This window comes from Teleopsis dalmanni, chromosome X (genome assembly GCF_002237135.1).
Source record: "Teleopsis dalmanni isolate 2A chromosome X, ASM223713v2, whole genome shotgun sequence".
Classification (NCBI taxonomy): Eukaryota; Metazoa; Arthropoda; class Insecta; order Diptera; family Diopsidae; genus Teleopsis; species Teleopsis dalmanni.
In genome coordinates, this window is record NC_051848.1 from 73,588,241 (window position 1) to 73,607,220 (window position 18,980).

General features: G+C 29.5%; 1 protein-coding gene across 1 annotated transcript in view; it reads right to left on the reverse strand.

Annotated features, from left to right (window-relative positions):
* LOC119690043 (gamma-aminobutyric acid type B receptor subunit 1) overlaps positions 1 to 18,980 on the reverse strand; it is a 113,181-nt gene that overhangs the window by 71,796 nt on the left and 22,405 nt on the right. The window contains exons 2-3 of the mRNA XM_038105025.1: positions 14,679 to 14,844; positions 13,658 to 13,901 (exon numbers count right to left, since the gene is read on the reverse strand). Of these exons, the coding sequence (XP_037960953.1) occupies positions 13,658 to 13,901; positions 14,679 to 14,844 (410 nt within the window). The remainder of the gene's footprint in view (positions 1 to 13,657; positions 13,902 to 14,678; positions 14,845 to 18,980) is intronic.

Consider the following 18,980-nt stretch of genomic DNA (forward strand, 5'->3'; position numbering starts at 1 on the left):
CTGATATTCTAAACAGACAGTCTTACTTTTCAGTAAAAGTAACTTTGTTTTGAAAGTTTTATCTGATCGCAATATAATACAAAAAAAAAATAAAGAATATTTCGGTAATGTAACCAAAACACAACTGAAAATTGAAATACATTTAATACGCCACAAAAAATCCACAAGCGACCAGACCATTCCGTTTTTATATTCTATAATTTCGCTTGAGGAGCAGCTCGGCGCAACATGGCACCGCACGGCAGGAAGCTGCATGGAATGATGTACCATGGTGTGGTATTCTCTAGCGTGGCATAGTGATAAATGATGAAGTGTGCGTTAAATACAATTTATGACTCTTTTTCGTTTTAAATGTTTTTTTAACCATAAAAAAAATGTTATATACTGCAGTGTGGGCTGATTTTTTTTTTCAGACTTCAGTTTTTTCCACTTTAAACATAAGCTCACAAGTACTTTATACTTTATACTTGTTCCTATGGTTATTTTGCATTTCGTTGCAGTATTTGCACTATTGTTTTATACAAGTTTTGTATTTTTCTGATTTAATTCTGTGCATTACACAGCACAATGGGAAAATTTATTTACACTCTCAATTGGCACAAGAGTTTTTTACATTTAAATTTGTTTGCATTTCAGAATATTGTCATTTTTGTTTCATTTTATTGCGAAAGGAATCTGTTAATGATATCTCTATAAACCTTTACAATTACAAGTTGATGAATTATGCACATCACTCTGTTTTTATTTTCTTATTTATTTGTTTTTTTAAACTACAGTATAAAATGTGTTTGTTTTTTATTGATACATACACAGGGTCATTCCTATCAACGCGCTTTAAACCCTGAAAATAAATACTTGGTTTGACGATTTAACATTTCAATATGTATCGAGATAAGGGCGTCAACAAAAAGAGCTTCAATAAATTAAAAATAGATAACTTAAATATCTTCAACATCTTCTAGATGAATCATTCAAATAAGTAAAATCTAATCTAATTTGTTTGATTGATACCTAAGCTGATTTATTACATTAATAGATTCAAAATTTTTAGTAGTTCTAAGTTAATTTTTTTTAATAAAAAATGCTCAATAATTTTAATAGTAAATATAATTTTCTCAACATTTTGATTTTTTTGTAGATCAATATTTCATAATTCTATAAATATTCTTTGAAGAGTAGTGAATTACAAAAATTCATTTTTATATTATTCTAATTAATTGAATTTTTAGTTGACCATACAGCTGTTGCGAGTATTGCCAAATAGCCATCATCAGTGGTGATGAAAATAATTCTTGTATTTATTTATTTGTAAATAATTTTTTTTAAGACTGCAAGTACCAGAAATCGAAATCGTGCCCTACCAAATTTAAAACTCAGAGTCAGTGCACCTTAACTAAATGACTCAAAGCCGTACTTGACTTCTATGTTTTAAATATTCTTTACAAAGTAATTTTTCCGCGCTACCCATTGGTTTATTCGTCATTTTGACATTCATATATATTCATCAAAAATGACATTTTTCGTGAAAATAATCGAAAATTTTGCAGGAGAAATTAACATAGAGCTACCATAACTTTAAAAACGATTTAATTATGTTGAAAAATTAGGTATGATGTCAAAGAATATCTAATTGTATACAAATTATGCTATTTAGGTAAAGCAGTTTTGATCTGTATATTGGTAAATATTGCAATGGACCCCCATTTCCCTCTCCCATACGATTTTTTCGTTTCTCGAACCAAGAAAACACTCCTCCAAATTGCAGCATGTTGGTACGAAATACCCTATATATTGGTCACATTTATTTTAAATTTATTCCATATAATGAAATGTAAAAACAACTAAAGTAGCTTAAAACTTACAATTTCATACATGACATCAATTTTTTATATCTTTGTTGAATGCAGTTTTTTTTTGGGGATTACACGTGAATAAGTACACATTTATTTTAAGGGTATTTATTCACTTTAAAACGTCTTACAAAACTATAAGAGGTTCTATAGTATGTTTGGTTATGTTTTGTGTGGCACAATGTCGAATCAAAAAAATTGATGGCATCTATTAATGATGTTAACTTAGAAAAAATCTAACAGTTTGTGATTATTAATAGAAGAGTTACTATTAGAAAGAATGCGAATGTCATACGATTCATTATGAAATGTATTTATGAACATGTTCACACCAAGCATTTTCAAAGTATGGTTTAAGTGCGTTTTACAACGTGGCGTTTGACTTTACTTCTAATTGAACTACTCCCATTGCAACCGTCTTTATAAAAGCTTTTATGAACATCAGCGGTCTATATGCCGCTTTGAAAATTCTTAAATCGCTTTGAATCAAGAGCATTTAATTGCTCTAAGTTGTACATATATTAGTTCTTAGGGGTCTATTAGACTAACACATGATTTTGTGAAGACAGACCAGTTGAAAATTAAGTCAACAAAATGATTTTGTTGTCAAACAACAGCAAAACCGGGAATGATAAAGAAGAAGATAAAACTATGTGTGAGATTGCGAAAATATTATCCACTATAAGTTCGTAGTCGAAACTACCGAACATAGGTATGTATTGCATTCTAATATAACACAGTAAGTCAATTTGTTAATGTACTTTTATAGCAGATTTACAAAACTCAAAGTTGGAACATACAAGTCAGGCATGGTATTGGATCGGTTAGCTAATGAACACTGATTTTGATAACATTATGTCCGCAAAATTAAATATAAGAAATAATTCTCAGAGCACTGATGATGAGCATTTGGCAAAATCGAAACAGCTATTACATATTAAAATAATTTTTGTTGTTGTAGTTCACTACTGCAAGACACAATTTTTTTTTTTATTTATTTATTTTTTTACTATGTTAATTTAATTATCGCTCCCGTTGGAACATAGGACAGTAACAAGTTTCTTCCAGCGTGTTCGGTTTTGCGGGATGCGCTTAATTTCACTTCAGGTACCCATGTGTTTGCTCCCCGCGTGAACTGATCGGATACAGGTTGTCGCAGGTCTTTCTCTTCTTCATATTCCTTGTGGGTTGCATAGTAAAGGTTAAGTGAATTGTTCATACAGCTGTCTTGAGCTGTGCTGAAAGTGAAAGCACAGCTGTACTTCTCTAAAGAATAGACAAAATTTTGGAACCTGAACAAAAATGTTGGCATTATTTAGTTCACGTTTTCGAGCAAGTACTGTAATCCTTTAGCAAATACAAAACTAAAATTAAATATTATTATTTAATTTAAATTAAAGCATTGGCAAAGCAATCAGTACGGTTTCACATTTCTGAAAAATGTGTTAATCGTTATACGAGTATTTAAGATTTAATTTTAAAATATGTAATACTAAGCCTTAAGAAACTTAAAGACTAAATTGGTAATATGATAATTTCAAATAAGAGTAAATTAAGTTTAAAAACATTGTAACTTAAAACAGTCTGTTCTAAATTTAAATGAAATCGTTATTTTCATATAATTTATATAGAGGCAATATATGTGATCTATGTGAAATATGATGTGCGCATGTTACTTATTAATTTGTAAGCCGATTATTCGTATTAAACTTAACCAAAACCAGGTAATTAGATCCTGGCTGCATACCACAATGGTTTGCAACTCATTGCAATAGCAGATTATGTACTAATTGTAATTTGCATATAAATAGAATACACATACAAGCAACTGGCAGTCATTATGTTTCAGATAATTTCCTTAGAAATCATAAGCACTTGTACTTGTACTTTCGCCATAACAAAACAGCAATTGTGGAAGCTGCATCTATTCATCTCTTCAGTATTTGTAAGCATACTTAGCAAAGCTGAAAGAGAAAATAATGACTACAGAGAAATGGTAGAAGTATTTGTAAATACTTTTGAGTGCTTATACCAGTACTTGCTTAGAATGCTTCAATAAAACATGTATGAAATTATCATTGAGAAACTTATCATATCCAGGTTGAATTAATTAAGCATTGTAAACTGATAGTTTCAAAAAATGAAACATAAGAAGTAGTAATTTAAACCATATATAAAAATAGGTAATTTTTATTCTTTCGTTTAGTGCTCATTTTTATAGTAAACTTGGATTTCATCACATATATAAAGAAAAATTTCCACGAAAGTCATATATAATTAGAAATCTCTATAACGAGGTCATTGAGAGTGGTAAAATACTTTTTCGTAATAGGAAGGAGTTAAAAATTTTTTTAGGGCGAAAGATCTAGTAGTCCAGTTCCTTATTCTTAGTTAACTTTAAAATTAATTTTAGTGTTAATCTACAAATAAATATATAAATAATTTTTTTTTGTTTTCAATTAGAATTGCACTTCATTATAACTACGTAGTACGTATTTTAAAAATATATTTAACTAAAAGTTATTTTTTTTTTATAACAATAAAACTTTATGTTTTTATTCTACAGTTGGTTTATGGTTTGCTAATATAACACAGCAAGTGAATTTGTTAATGAACTTTCGAACATACAAGTCAAGTACGGCTTTGTGTCAGTTGGCCAATGAGCACTCACTCTGACCTTTGAATTTGGCAGGGTATGAGTTCAATCCTTGGTTTTTGCAGTCTTAAAAAACTATTTACGAATAATAAAATATAAGATATAATTCCAAGACCACTGATGATTAGTATTTGGTAGTACTCGAAATAGCGGTATGGTCAGCTAATATTTTAATTAATTAAAAATAATAAAAAAAAGGTTTGTTGTTGCAATTTCACTATTATTCGATATTGAAAATAATAGTTCATATTAGGAATTTAGTTTTTTTTTTCAAAAACCGACGTTGAACCAAACAGCTAAGACATTTTATAAAATGTAATTTTTACTTTGACTTTGACGTAAAAATATACCGACAGCAATGAACTGTGATTAACGCTAAATGTAAACATTTAATCATCCTCTTTTCTTCAACGGAATTCTTACCGATGACAGCTAAAGCATACAACTGTTGCATATGTCTAAGTGGTATTGTAACCAGCATATATATTTAGACATTTATTTTAATATAAATTGGATGATATAGGTAGTAACTGACGTATCTTGTCACTAAAAATTCCGATACGCAAGCTGCAGAAGAAAGTGAAAGTAGTAAACTTCATCCATATGACAGTTTGAAATAATTTATAAGGAACAGGCTACTCAAAAACACTTGATGTTTATATGAAACATTATTTATCGCAGAGAAATTTGATAGACCAAATTACCATCAGTGAAATGCTCTTGAAACGCAATTAAATCGAACTATATTCGCACTGAATCATTTCGAGTGATAAAAAAAGGATTAAATACGAAGATATCTAAGGCACGTGATCATAATCAAAGCCTCATGACTCTCCGAAAATGACTTCAGAGCCTGGATTGTCGACAAAAGAACAACATGTTATGTTGAGTTTTTAGTGAGTTTGAAAGGTAATTGTGTATAACGAGCTACTTCAGCATGTTGCAATGGTTCGATTTCGATACTCTAATTATCACAACTTAATCACTTGAATAAAACAATCAAAAAAAAGCAAAAAGAAATAACCAACTGATAAAGAGTTATATTGTATCATTAGAATATCCGACCACACACATCTTTGATGACCCGGAATGAATTGACAGTACTTGTTTGGAAAGTTTTGATACATCCATCTTAAGTATGGATCTTCTACCATCTGATTACGGCTATGTCAGTCACTGTAAAATTCTTTAAGTGTTAAACTGTTGAACTGATCCAATAGATGCTAAAAATCATTTGGATAAGTTTTTAGCTGACAAACTGCAGAAGCTCTATACTGATGGAATTATGAGTCTACCCGAAAAAAGGTAAAAGGTCATAAATATAAATGATCAATATAAACTTTATCAAAATATTAAATATCAGTAAAGAAAATTTTTGTTCCAAAATGTGTCAGAAAGCCGAATACTTTTTATATCACCTAATACCACATATGTACAGGGTTAGTTGATTGAAGTGTTACCAACTATACACAGACACAGGTATGTGTCAAGCATTTAGGTCTAAATTTTATAGAAAAAAGTTATTCGAAATGCAATTTAATTTATTAATGTGAGTGCGTTATATTTGGTTGGAAAATCACAACCAACTATTGTTCGTGAGCTCATTCACCTCAAAGTGAATAAAATGTTTGTGTACCGCACCATAAATAGTTATAATAGTACAGACAACGTCGCCAAACGCTATTGTGGTTGACGAAAAAAAAATAGGAACATCACCTGAAATGGTTCGGAAAGTGAAGCGAATGGCTTGACTTAAACTAAATCTACGTCGCAATGGTAATCATGGTAATAGTCAAAGAATTTAAAATATTCCAGCAAAACATCGGATGCATATTCCAAAATGAGCTCAAGGTAGAGCCTTACATGTTTCAAAAGGCACAAGATCTTACACCAAGCAGCAAAGCAACAAAAAGTTGGACTCAAAAGAGCAAAGCAGTTGTTACGTTTGCATGAACGTGGTGAATTTCCAAACACTGTTTTCTTATGAGAAAAAATTTTTCATTTACACTGCTGTAAACTTGAGACTACAAATGGCCATCCGAAGTAATTATCCATCTTAAGTAATAGTACGAGAAGTTGTGACCACCGATGGACGATTTCCAATTATTTTCATTGAACCTAACACAAAAGTCAATGCGACTTATTTTAGAGAAAGTGGAAAATATTCTGCAAGTTACTTTAGAGCCGTGGCCAGCAAACATTTCCAACAAGACTTGGCACCGATCTCGGTCTCATAAAGCTCGTGTGAGCCAAGGATGGTTAAAAAATCATATTTTCCCCATCATTTAGTGTACATAATGGCTTTCGAATTCGGTAGATGCAAATCCGTTAAACTATTTTGGAGAGCAAATTGAGGGCTAAAACATTATACCGTTGTTCAGGAATGGGCCAAAATACTGGAAGATCATTTTTTTATCCGTTTGATGGCTATAGTCAAGGAAAAAGATGGCCACTTCGAACTAGAGTGAATGGATTCTGAAATTTCGATTATTTGATTATTTTCACAAAATTTTGTAATTTTTGTCAATAAAAAATTGATTTCACATAAAAACGTTGTGGTCGCTGGAATAGGTAACACTGTAATCACAAACTCTGTATATGTATTTGTTAATATATCTATGTAAATACTAGTTGTAAAAATTTCTATCTGGAATTAAATTACGTTGTTAGAAAAAGTGAATAGAGCTTAAAGTATACTATACTACAAAATACATGTAAAAGCAAGTAAATGTTCAACTCCTTTCATTTTTAACCCTAACTTATCAAACAGCCCTCGTATGTAAAGTCATTTAACTAAAAGATTATAGAATAAAATATTTTCTGAATTGTTGACTGAGAACCCGACATAAATAAGATAAATAAAGCTCTAAAGAGAAACTGCGGCAGTTTGAACGAAGCTATGTGTGCATTTATTTTAGTGGTTCTTTATGTATCGAGGCATATGCACATGCTCCATAGTATAAAAATTTATATCTAATGAGTTGAGTTTATGGTTACAATACATAAACGGATAAAACTGCTAAAAAGATTTTATATTAAACACACAGGCAAATAATTAAACAAAAACTTTTATGAAGAAGCAAACTTGTTATGATGATGTGAAATAGCAAATGAAAACTAAACAAATTAATATAAGAAAAACATAATTAAATATACTTTATGAGCGCAGTGCAAATTTGTATTTCTTTTTACAGATTTACAGAGAAAAGAGGTTATGTATGCAGAAGGCTAAGCTGGCAATGCAGGGCGAGTAATCAAAAGACTGTCATTTCAATGGAATTATATTTGAAGTAAATGAAATCACATGTGTATCTATTTAGCAACAGCAAATGTTTACATGCGAAAAGCATCTAAGTATCTTAGCGCCAAGGATTTCAACCATTCACTCGTTTACATATTTGTTACATTTCACGGGAGCTGGGTTAGTTTCAGGTCGTTGAAAGTACGAATACTGTAAGCATAATAGATCACTAGGTATCTTGTTGTTAAGTGTGCATATTACGTAATATATTATTTGAAGTAGTTTCTTACAAACTTTTGCTGTCGCATGGAAATTGTTTGATGAATAAAAGAAATTGAAAAGGTGATACACGAAAGATATTTATAAATTAATACAGTCCAATTAAGCTTCAAAAACGTACCATCCTTGTACTTGTAACACAACTTAAGTATACTTATTATACCACACTACATTGTTCTAACTCTATGATTTTAGAGAACCCGTAAGAAATCTTTTATATTAAAGGTTAAAAAGAAAATTTTCTGTTAAGTTCTTCACACAACCCCTTCACACAAATGAAAACTTATTCTAGTTGAATAGAAAAAATTAGTAGCACCTATCACACTCGTACCCCGTCCTATGCTCTTACTAAGAGCGGTTTTTTTTACCCAAAGTACACCAAGGAAATAATAATAATATCACTCATATACTTTTTTTAAACTAGGTATAAATAGTTAACTAAAATTAAACATAAACTTTGTGCCTAAATATCTTAACTACAGGGTTACTAAGCCTGTAGCAATATTTTTGTTAACCTCATATTGAGGACTATTTTTTTAAGACTCAGTTTATAATTATCAAAAAAATACTCAACATTTTCTTGAAAATTTCTATAGAAAAATAGAATGGATTAAAAAATGAACAAGGTACTGACTTGATTGATTTTTTACGTTTGGTTTCGATCCTAAATGAACAGAATAAAATTCGCTTTTAAAATGAAAGTCAAAATTGAGCATTATGTTAAATCAGCTTAGAATATCTAAATTGAGGATATCTTGAGGATACAGACGAGGATAGCAACTACCGACTTTGAAGTTTGTTCTGTGCTAGATTAAAACCAAAAAAAGAAGTGTGGCTAAAGGTGCTATGGAAAGATACACAGAAGTAATTTAATCCATTTCCCATTTTTAATCGACAAAAAAATTTGCCAATAGATGGCATCAGGTAGTGAGTGAAATTTTTTTTTCAAATTCTTATTAAAATTGCAATTTGTCGTTCGTCTTGTTTGACAAATTTAGATGGAAATATATAAAATTAATGAAACTATTCTAACTATGATTCGCGAGGTGCTTGAAATTTATGGACAATCCGATCGACCAACAAAGTGTATTATTCATAACAAAATAAAAAAAATTCATTTTAAATTTGTTTATGTTAAGAATCCAAATTGGCTAATACGTATTCCTACTGCTAAATATATCGGTGTAAAGAAACCGGTTCAATTATCAATTAGATGTCATTGGTATTGGTTTTATTACGGCTGTATAATAAAAGAACTTCATTAGAGCTTGCATTTCTAGGCTTTTTAAAATCAGTCGATCCAATAAAATCCACTTTCTGACCTTGAAACATATTTAAATCTACAAAAATTAACAGATTAATGTAATTTATGGTGTGGATACGTAATTGAACTTTTTTTCTTTCAAAATTAAAATGAGAAAATCAATCACCGACCAGTGTTTAAAGAGTCGCTGAAATGTCATAACGCAGTTGTTCAAAAGCTTTAAATCTGTTTTCAGAAACGATGAATAGCATTTTATATAATGATTTGAATTTATTTTCATATAAAATACAAGTGACACAATCATTGAAGATAAAATTCAAATCGAAAAATTTTGTCGATTTCATCATCATTAAAATGGAGGAGTAGTTTTGCACATTTCGAGAAACGGCGATTTTGACTGGCTCATCAGATTTGACGCCTCTGGACTTTTATTTGTGGGTTTATTTCAAATCGGTCGTCTATAATAGAAAATGATAAACTCTGGCTGCACTCAAATACAGTATCCAACGTCAAAACCCGAAAACACCGACCAATACACTGAAAAAAATTATGATAAATGCTGAAAAAGAGCATATTTGGTCATTAAGAAAAATGGTGTCCATTTCCAATATATATTTTTTCACAACTGACTAAATAACATTAACAGAAATTAATATATATGAAATTAAATGAAAAAAATGAAGAAAATAAATGGTTTTTGAGTTTTATTTGACAAAAAAAAAATAACTTTCAGCTATTCGTTGAACACGAATAATTATATAAATCGTTAAATATTAATTAATTAATTATATTATTATAATTATAATTAATTATATTATTATAATTATAACTAATTATATTATTATAATTATAATTAATTACATTATGTGTACAATATGTATAATATATTATAACACGTATATAATATAATATATAATAATATATACATTATAAACTATGATTTATAATAGTACTAATCAGAACTACTATTGATTTTTCGTTCATGACTTTCATTAGTTATTAATTATACTATAAGAAATATAACTATTTTTAAGCTTATGCTAATATTAGCTTATTGTGTTAGATATTAAAGTTGAACTAGCTTTTGATGTGTTTTGAGTGCAAACGGTAAAGGACAAGATAATTTGAATTATATCTAAACAAATATATATCCAAATCTGTACCGATCAATATTATGAAAATGCTTTTCTATAAAAGATACATAAATCCTAGATAACAAATGAATATATTACAATATAAATTGATTTTTTTAAGATAATCATGTTCCAAAAACACTGACTTATATACGAACCATATCTAAATCTCAACTGATCTGACAACATTATCTAAATCTCAAATTTTGAAAGTGTGTACATAAAGTGTGCATCATTCACTTACCAACACTCACTAATAGATGTCGTTAGGGTAAAAATTTTTGTGGAAGTAGTCTATTTGAACAGAATGCAAATTTTAATGCGATTTATCCTAAAACTAATCATATTCGTAGTTGAGTTAGGTCTAAATTTATGTAAAAAAGTGATTAAGATTTATTAAAAAAAATATGGATTAAGTTATATACAAGTAATTATTATTAAATAAAAATGTCATAAACTAGTATTCAAAGCGTAAACAAATTATAAAGCTATCTTACGCGGTTTTTTATTTTTCATTAAAGATATATAGCTACAGATGTATATAGCGCTTATTTGATCATCTTTCGTATTAAATTTTACTATGTATTTAACATAGCTAATGGTGTGAAAATTACATAAAATTGTGTTAATTCACTTGAATATACATTTTAAGATCTGTTGGCTTGCTTATTCCTACTGCATTGTATCTAACATAATAAAATTAAACCTATCTGCAATATCATTTTTATTATATGCACTTAAAGTGATGTTAAGAAGAATTATGCAGATTTTATGTTGATTTGTAGTTTAGTTCATTTTTTGTATATAAAAGTATGATTTTTGTAAGTTTCAAGAGTATTTTTTCCTGGGCACAACTATGGTTCGCAAATGGGATGTGAACGCAAAAGATTTCTTGGTTTTAATTACAAAAAAGCCTGGCAAAGTTGGCTGCAGTAAACTTTAGGGAAACCAAGGAAAGGCACACAAAAACAGCGCAAAACCGCATCAAACAACTGCGCTATAAACAAATATGCCATGAAGCGTAAGTAGCAGCGAAAGTGGGACAAATTTTATCTTTTATTAGAAAAAATAAATAATAAAAATAAAAAAAAAATAGAATAAATGACACTTTTTATGTTCGTAGTTCATTTATTCCTTCATTCATTCGCTTGTCAAAAGTTTTGGTTCGCACAAGCGATAATAATTTTTACGATTTGTATGGAATGAACAGAGAAAGTTATGGTGGCCTCGGCTTCAGCTGCGGCTTCAGATATAACTATGAGTGCTACTGTTATTGTTATGGTTGTAGCCTGCCATTTTTGTCGCCATATTAAAAGTTGAAAATTAATGTTGCGCCTTAATAGTCCCTTGCTCTTTCCCATTCTTCTTCGGATATTTCTAAAAGGTTGTGCAAGTCTTTAATGGGTGGCCTCTGTAAATTTGGTAAGTTTTCATGTTTAAATAATGTGCGAAAAAAGTATTAAGGACAGAGAAGATTTCAGATAAATAAGTAAAAGGAAAACAGTCATAAAATTTTGCTTTAAGTATAATTTAATTAAGCAAATTAATTACATGCATAAAAAATAATTGCGTATAAAAGTAAAAGGCTTAAACGCAAAAATGCCAAACTTGCTTGAGCTGTTGAATTACAAAGGAGTTTAATCAAGAGCATAATGTTTATAGTGGTAAAACCAAAATTACATTTTAGATTAATTTCCGGCGAAAGCAATATTTTTGTATACTGCATACCCTTTCATTTTGAATTATGATTTGACTAAGTCACATAAAGCGATACTCACTACGTAAGTACATACAAATACTTTATTATAGTTTTTAGTAGCCGCAATTTGTTTACTATCTACGTTAATTCAGATAACGTTGGTGTTAAGTTATAACGATGATCCTATGAATCCGCTAAAATTTGTTGGATAATTGTTGCCAAATAATGACGTAGGATCTCAAAACTTTGCAAAGCTTAAATAATTCTTAAGAAGCTCTTTAACGATAAGCCGTTCCGTTGACTAAGATTCCATAAAATGTAAACTTCCAGCATGTTGAACTTACGTTTCGCAACAGGTAATATTATTTACTAGAATCTCTTTAGATCCCGATCTAATATTCTCTCTATCTGTTAACTTTTATACATTCTTACTGTATGAATTACAAAGAATTTAAGATAATTACGAAAATTTAATAACTTCAAAGTTGCTCTTTGAGGGAGACGTACTACAGATGACTAAGCTTCCCTAACGAATAAGTTTAATTTACGTTTAATCTCTTTGAAGTCTGATCACATATTTCGATCTGTTGACTTTTATTAATTTTCACAAAGTAAAACGGAATAAAATAAAGTACTTAACACTGAAAAAAAACAAGCAATACTGACATTATTAAGTACACAGCGTGTTAGTTAACTAACAAGTTTGGAAAAATGTAGAATGAGATTAGTGTAAGGTTAGCATTTTCAATACATATCTAAAACGACGTTGTCTCCGAAAAGTCTACTTTAAAATCTTCCATTAAAAATTTTTCAATATCTCATTTATATATATATAAATTTTCTTATTAGTTATAAAATATGTTAGAAAAAAATAGTAGTACGATTGACACATGATATTATACCAATCGCATATGTAAAATCACAGATTATACAGATTATAGAATAACAGAACAAAAAATTTATCTACATCAAAAATCTTTTTTGTAGAACTTAATAACAAAGGGAATACAAAACCAAAAAAATAATTATAGAAGAATAATTAGTAAGGTTAATTTTTTTATATAGCAGTAGTTTCATGAATAACATCAATTAAAATTTTTTGAAATACAAAGTGAAAAATTTCCACTCTTGCGTACTGTCGGTTTTCCTTGGACCGAATGGGTTTCAAAAACTAAAAACATAAAATATGATTAATTTTGTCGCCCAGATTAGCTTAGAAGACTCTCTGCAGTTAAAAAAACAACAACAGATCTCTTACGTCACAATTTATCACTGTTCCTTCTAATAATATCAATCAATCACACTTCATTACAGATATGTTACTTGATCATCAATTATAAATATTTTCACTTATACATAATTATATACCCTTAGATTAGATTAGATTTACATAAGACATTCAATGATATTATCATCGTAATTCAGTAAGATTCAATATTTATCGTTCAAGAACAAATGTTATGATAGTTAAATTCATTTTGTTAACTAAAAATGTCTCCCAACACTCATAAAATATTTAAAATTTTTATACTTACCGAAATGCCAAGAAATTGTGTTGAATTCATAGCTGCATAAATTTCATCTGCGATGTCCTTATCAGTATATGTGAACTCCCGAAGGGATTTTCTACGTTGTTTCAAACGTTCCATCGTTTTATTAAAGGCCAGTGCCACACTCCAAACAGCATCGTAAGCAAGTGGCGCCTCTTGATAACCCTCGGGATAACGATCGTGATTAATGTCATAGCCATCTTCTATTAGGGCGCTATTCAGTCGTTGCCTGGTAAAAATAGAAAAAATGAACAGTAAGTACTTAGAATTAATTAATTATAAATACAAATGCATATACATTTTGAATTAAATAAATGAAGTAAGAATGTACAAACCAAGGAAAAACAAAAAAAAAAAAAAGAAAGTTTAAAATTATAATGTTAAAAAATACGCTAAACTACTGCAGGAACTTAAAATGCTTTATATAATATGCACATTTTTAATGTCTCTGTTTGTTAGTCGTATTCCGCTTGGTGCAATTATTTGTTCAAACAGCAACACGAATGTCTCACTTTGCAACACTAATGTCATCATCAACAATTCTAGCTACCGCTACCAACGATTCTACCATAAGCATTACCAGTGCCACAGTTAAAATCACAGTCGGTTCCAGTTTCACTCACTATTGCACTTCTATCAAAATGCCAACAACGCCAACAACGACAACAACAACACCAACAGCAACAGCAACAGCAACAATAGCAACAACAGTAGGAAGAAATAAATGACATAAGTTTCAACAAAACAAGGACAGCATTGCATTATTGCATTGGTGTGACTTGTGGCACCAGCCAACATTGGCGTCTCAGCAGATTAGCGAGGTACAGAACTCTAATTTTGCAGTCTGTCTGACAGGTAGAGCGAGCGCAAGACGATAAACAGCATCAATCAGACAGGACACAACCCAGGCGATATACGAACACAGAGAGCTGCAAAATGTTTTCAACCAATTCCGTGATTATAAACGCTATGCTTTGTTTTATATGCTTTGTGTCTTTTGACTTACCGAAATTCCTCAGCTGTCATGCCGGAAATGGTAGTTTGATTGTTCTGATTCCACATAAGTGCCTCCGTTGTTAAATGTCCTTCGGCAGCAATGCGCATTTGCTCCACAGTACATGTGATGCCTTCGTTATCCAAATTGACTTCATACCAATTGTCCTCGTACCAGCCTGAAAAATTATAAGCTCAAAGATATGAGAAAAAGCACATTCAAGAGAACAAAATACAAAAAAAAAAGAAGAAGAAAAAATACGAACAAACGAACAAGTCTAATGACAAATAGAAAGAATTGCGCTTAGATAGATTTTGGTTATTAGATTAGAAATTGAATTGACAATGAAAAATTGCTATGATTTTGTGGTTAAAGATATTATATATATTTGCTAATATATTTCTCATTCTATTTTAATGTAAATCAATGTTAAATCAATTGAAATTATCATTAGTGATATTGAAGAGTGATTATGTTACATTTTTCCATCATTAAGTCAACCACTTATACTTACTTTACATTACTTTGAATAATATGTCTCATATACAAGTATATTAATTACATTACTTTATAATCAAACAGATTGCGTAGGGTCACTATATGTATTGCTTTTTAATATATAGAACAAAGATCCTTATAGTATTGAATGCCATATATCATAGCATACTTTCCAATCCGCTTAATATACCACCCAAACACGGTTTTCTGTATTATCGCAATAACGTTTTTAATAGGAACAAGAAGAAGCTACTATAAGTATATGGTAAATGATACATTAACTCAATTTTATGGGGTGCTTAAAAATTCATTTGCTACTTTGTATATACTGTCGTCAGAAATGAAACCGAGGATATTTCGTGATCAATATTCTAGTCAAACCTATTATTTTTTAAAATTTTTAATTTTTTAAAGGCTTTCTGTGCCTCAATGAGCATAAGCAACTTTTTGAGTTTTTGTCAAGTTATTTGAGATTCAAAACAAGAACAAGTCTTTTTGTGACTATTCGATCACGTATTATTCTATGTGTGACAGACAGTAAAACCAATTATTGAGCTCATCTCTCATGAGTAGTTTTTACACACCATTAATGTTTGCAGATAGAATGCCTTATTTGATTCACCTTCGCTTCCATAATTCAACTTAATCTGTAATCGAAAGACTTGTGAAATCAAATTTGTTTATACAAGTGTTCCACATTTTCAAACATGAAGTCTTATCGCCAAAAGTGAATTTATCGATACACTCTCGTAGTGATGGATTATTACGAATACGAACATATAATATGTTTCAGTATTATACGTTGGGACAACGCACTGTTCATCAAGTGGCCCTACTGAAGTGAAGGGTCCTTTTTCCAGTTCCAGTATTATTTGTGCTCATTAATATTGATTTTTAAAGTGTCTTTAAATTTAATTTCCTTTTATTCACTTTGTTTACAATGTTGAGTTTTCTACAAATCTATGAAGTGATCTATCAAATGAATATTGAATAATTGTAACTTATTCTGTCTATTTTTTATCTTACAATAGTGGAAGCACTACCTCCAAATATAAGGTATCTGCATTCTGAAAGCAATCAGTCTCAATTTTATATGATTTATAAAATATATCTTTTTCCACATCAAAGGCTTCTTTTATTTTTAATTACTACTGTTCATCATGGTTGGGCGCTGAAATCGGTGGCCAGACCTGGCGCTCTCTGTCCACTGTTACTCTGTTATTTAATACTTTCAATTAAGTCGAAAATTATAAATAAAGTCTTTATAAATAGTAAACTTTCGTCTAAATGCGACCTTATTCGTGTTGAGTCGTAAATCAATTATATTACTAATATAGCTAGCATTTATTGCTATCAATTAGCTAAATTGCTCAGTACTGGAAGATGTCCCATAAAAATCATTTGGATGATGTTGTAATTCACATCTAATAGCAAAGTTCAAAAAATGTATTAAAACATAAATTTCATTAAATTTAATTATAAGTGTATTTCATTTACGTTTACTTTATTGCTTAAAACAAAAATCTCTTAATAATTTGGACAAATCCGTAATCAATACAAGCTTTAGAACATAATTACTAGGATTATGGAAAGCTAGTTTTATATAAAATTTGCTTATCGATTTGTTATTATATTATATTTTTATTATATTTATTTTTAGAAATTTTTAATAATTTCATTACTAAGCATAGATATTTGCGTTTTTTTAAGTTAACTCGAATTATTTTGTTTGAAAATGTGAATTGCATGGTAGGCGTATGTATGACCTTTTCATTGCTTTTCCGGTAAGTCGTGAGGATAAGTTTTTATTTAAACAAAACACACAATTTATTTTAAAATTTTACATTTAATGGATTTTCAATGTTTAGTTACTACAGTTGTACAAGCTTTTGAGTTATTACCATTGCCCATTGCCCATTGCCCATTTTCTGCCAACCTATTTCTTGATGGCATACCTAAATGGAAGCATGGAAGCATGCCAGTGACCAAACTAAAAAGTCACTGGCAGCTCCAGCCCTGAGTGGATGAATTTATGAGTGAATGGGTAAAATGTGAGCAGAATTATAATTGCAAAAGTGACTGGGTAACGTTCTTAAGTGGTTACACAAATTCTGCATTAATTTCAGCTTCAACTATGGTGTCGCGGGATTTGTTTCAATTTCTACCAGCGTTAATAATGCGAAACATTATTAAAAATTTTTAATATTATGTATAAATACAGTGAAAACCCAATTAAACGAACATTTCTCTAAGCCATACAAACTTATTAGTCCTAAGTTTTTTCAGTTTAAATACAAAATGTGACCGAATTACTGGTCTCGTCTGTGTCCGCTTAAGAGAGAGACAATATATAGAGTATATAGAGTGAATACTATATGCATCAGTGTTTTTTATTTTTTTCATGGTACAATATTTGCATAAAATATAATTTGCTTTTTTGGCTCGCTGAATTTTCATATTTACTACTAGTACGACCGTACCCGTGGCAGATGAAATTATTTTGGAAGAAAGTTTATTTGCATTTTTAAAAGAACATTACTTCGACAACTTCATGTTGGAATGAATATAGGTTCTTCTCTATGTAACCCAAAAAAAAAACAACAACATTTTACAACATTTGGATTTGCCAAAATGTCATTTTAAACTTGGCATCATTACGAAAATTTAGTATCTCGTTTTACAAAATAAACTAAATTAGGGACATTTCAAGTAATTTATAGAGCATAGCTCTACACAGCGTAGCGTTGCGTTGCGTTCATTTCGTAAGATGATTGATGAGATATCGCAATAAATGACAAAATGGAGGCTCTTTTAAGACTTGTAATGTACACAAATTTTTATGATGCCATCGATAACTGCAAAAACTATGAAATGAAAACAAAATCAAAATATTAAGATGAATTGTTTTAGATAAAAACTTCAATTCGTTTTCGGTTAAACAATCAAAGAAAGACACAAAAAAAAAACAAAAAAAAAACAAAAAAAAAACAAAAACAAAGACAAAAATAAAATAAACTCAAGAAAGACATTTTTATTTGTCAAAGGTAAACAAAAAAATTTTTAAGATCAAGGAATCGTTAAGGAAAAACAATAAATCCTTGCAGAGATATAAGCATGTCAAGGATGTATTTTTGTCAACAGGCAATTAATTTCAAATAAGGCATAAATTGTATACCAGCTTTATTGCACGAATAAACTGTGTCCATACAGGTAAGATACATTGGATAAATTGTTAAGAAAATTAAGAAAATAAAAATACAAATAAAAAAAAAACATTTGCTGATAAACATGGCAATAAATATTGCAGATGCTGAAATTTTAATATACTTAAATCATTTTTTTTATATGTACTTTAATTTTTATTTATTTTCGATTTTTTTAAAAGCTTTACTGAGAGAGAAACAATACAAAATTTTAATAAGTTCGATGAATGATTATTGTTTTATTATTCTCTAAAAAAGAAAGCAGCAGATTGGCAAGTGTAAGGTTAAACCTTTAAACGAGAGCAATAAAATAAAATATTAAATTTTAGTCAAATATATTTGGTATATGGGAACGAAGAGCACAAGTCACCGACAAATAAATTAATGTTAAAAAAATGTTCAACAAATAAAAAAAAATTTAATTTAGAAATAATATATAAGTTTATACATTATTAGGTTGAAGCTATTTGAGCCAGTGCACTTAAGCACGTTTACTCTTTCTTAACTCGAAATATTTTTAAAACCTCTTTTTACGCTTTGACTGGATTATTGTTTATCACTTTATCAGACTAAGCAATAATTGACCTCAGATCTGCATACCTCCCCGAGGAGC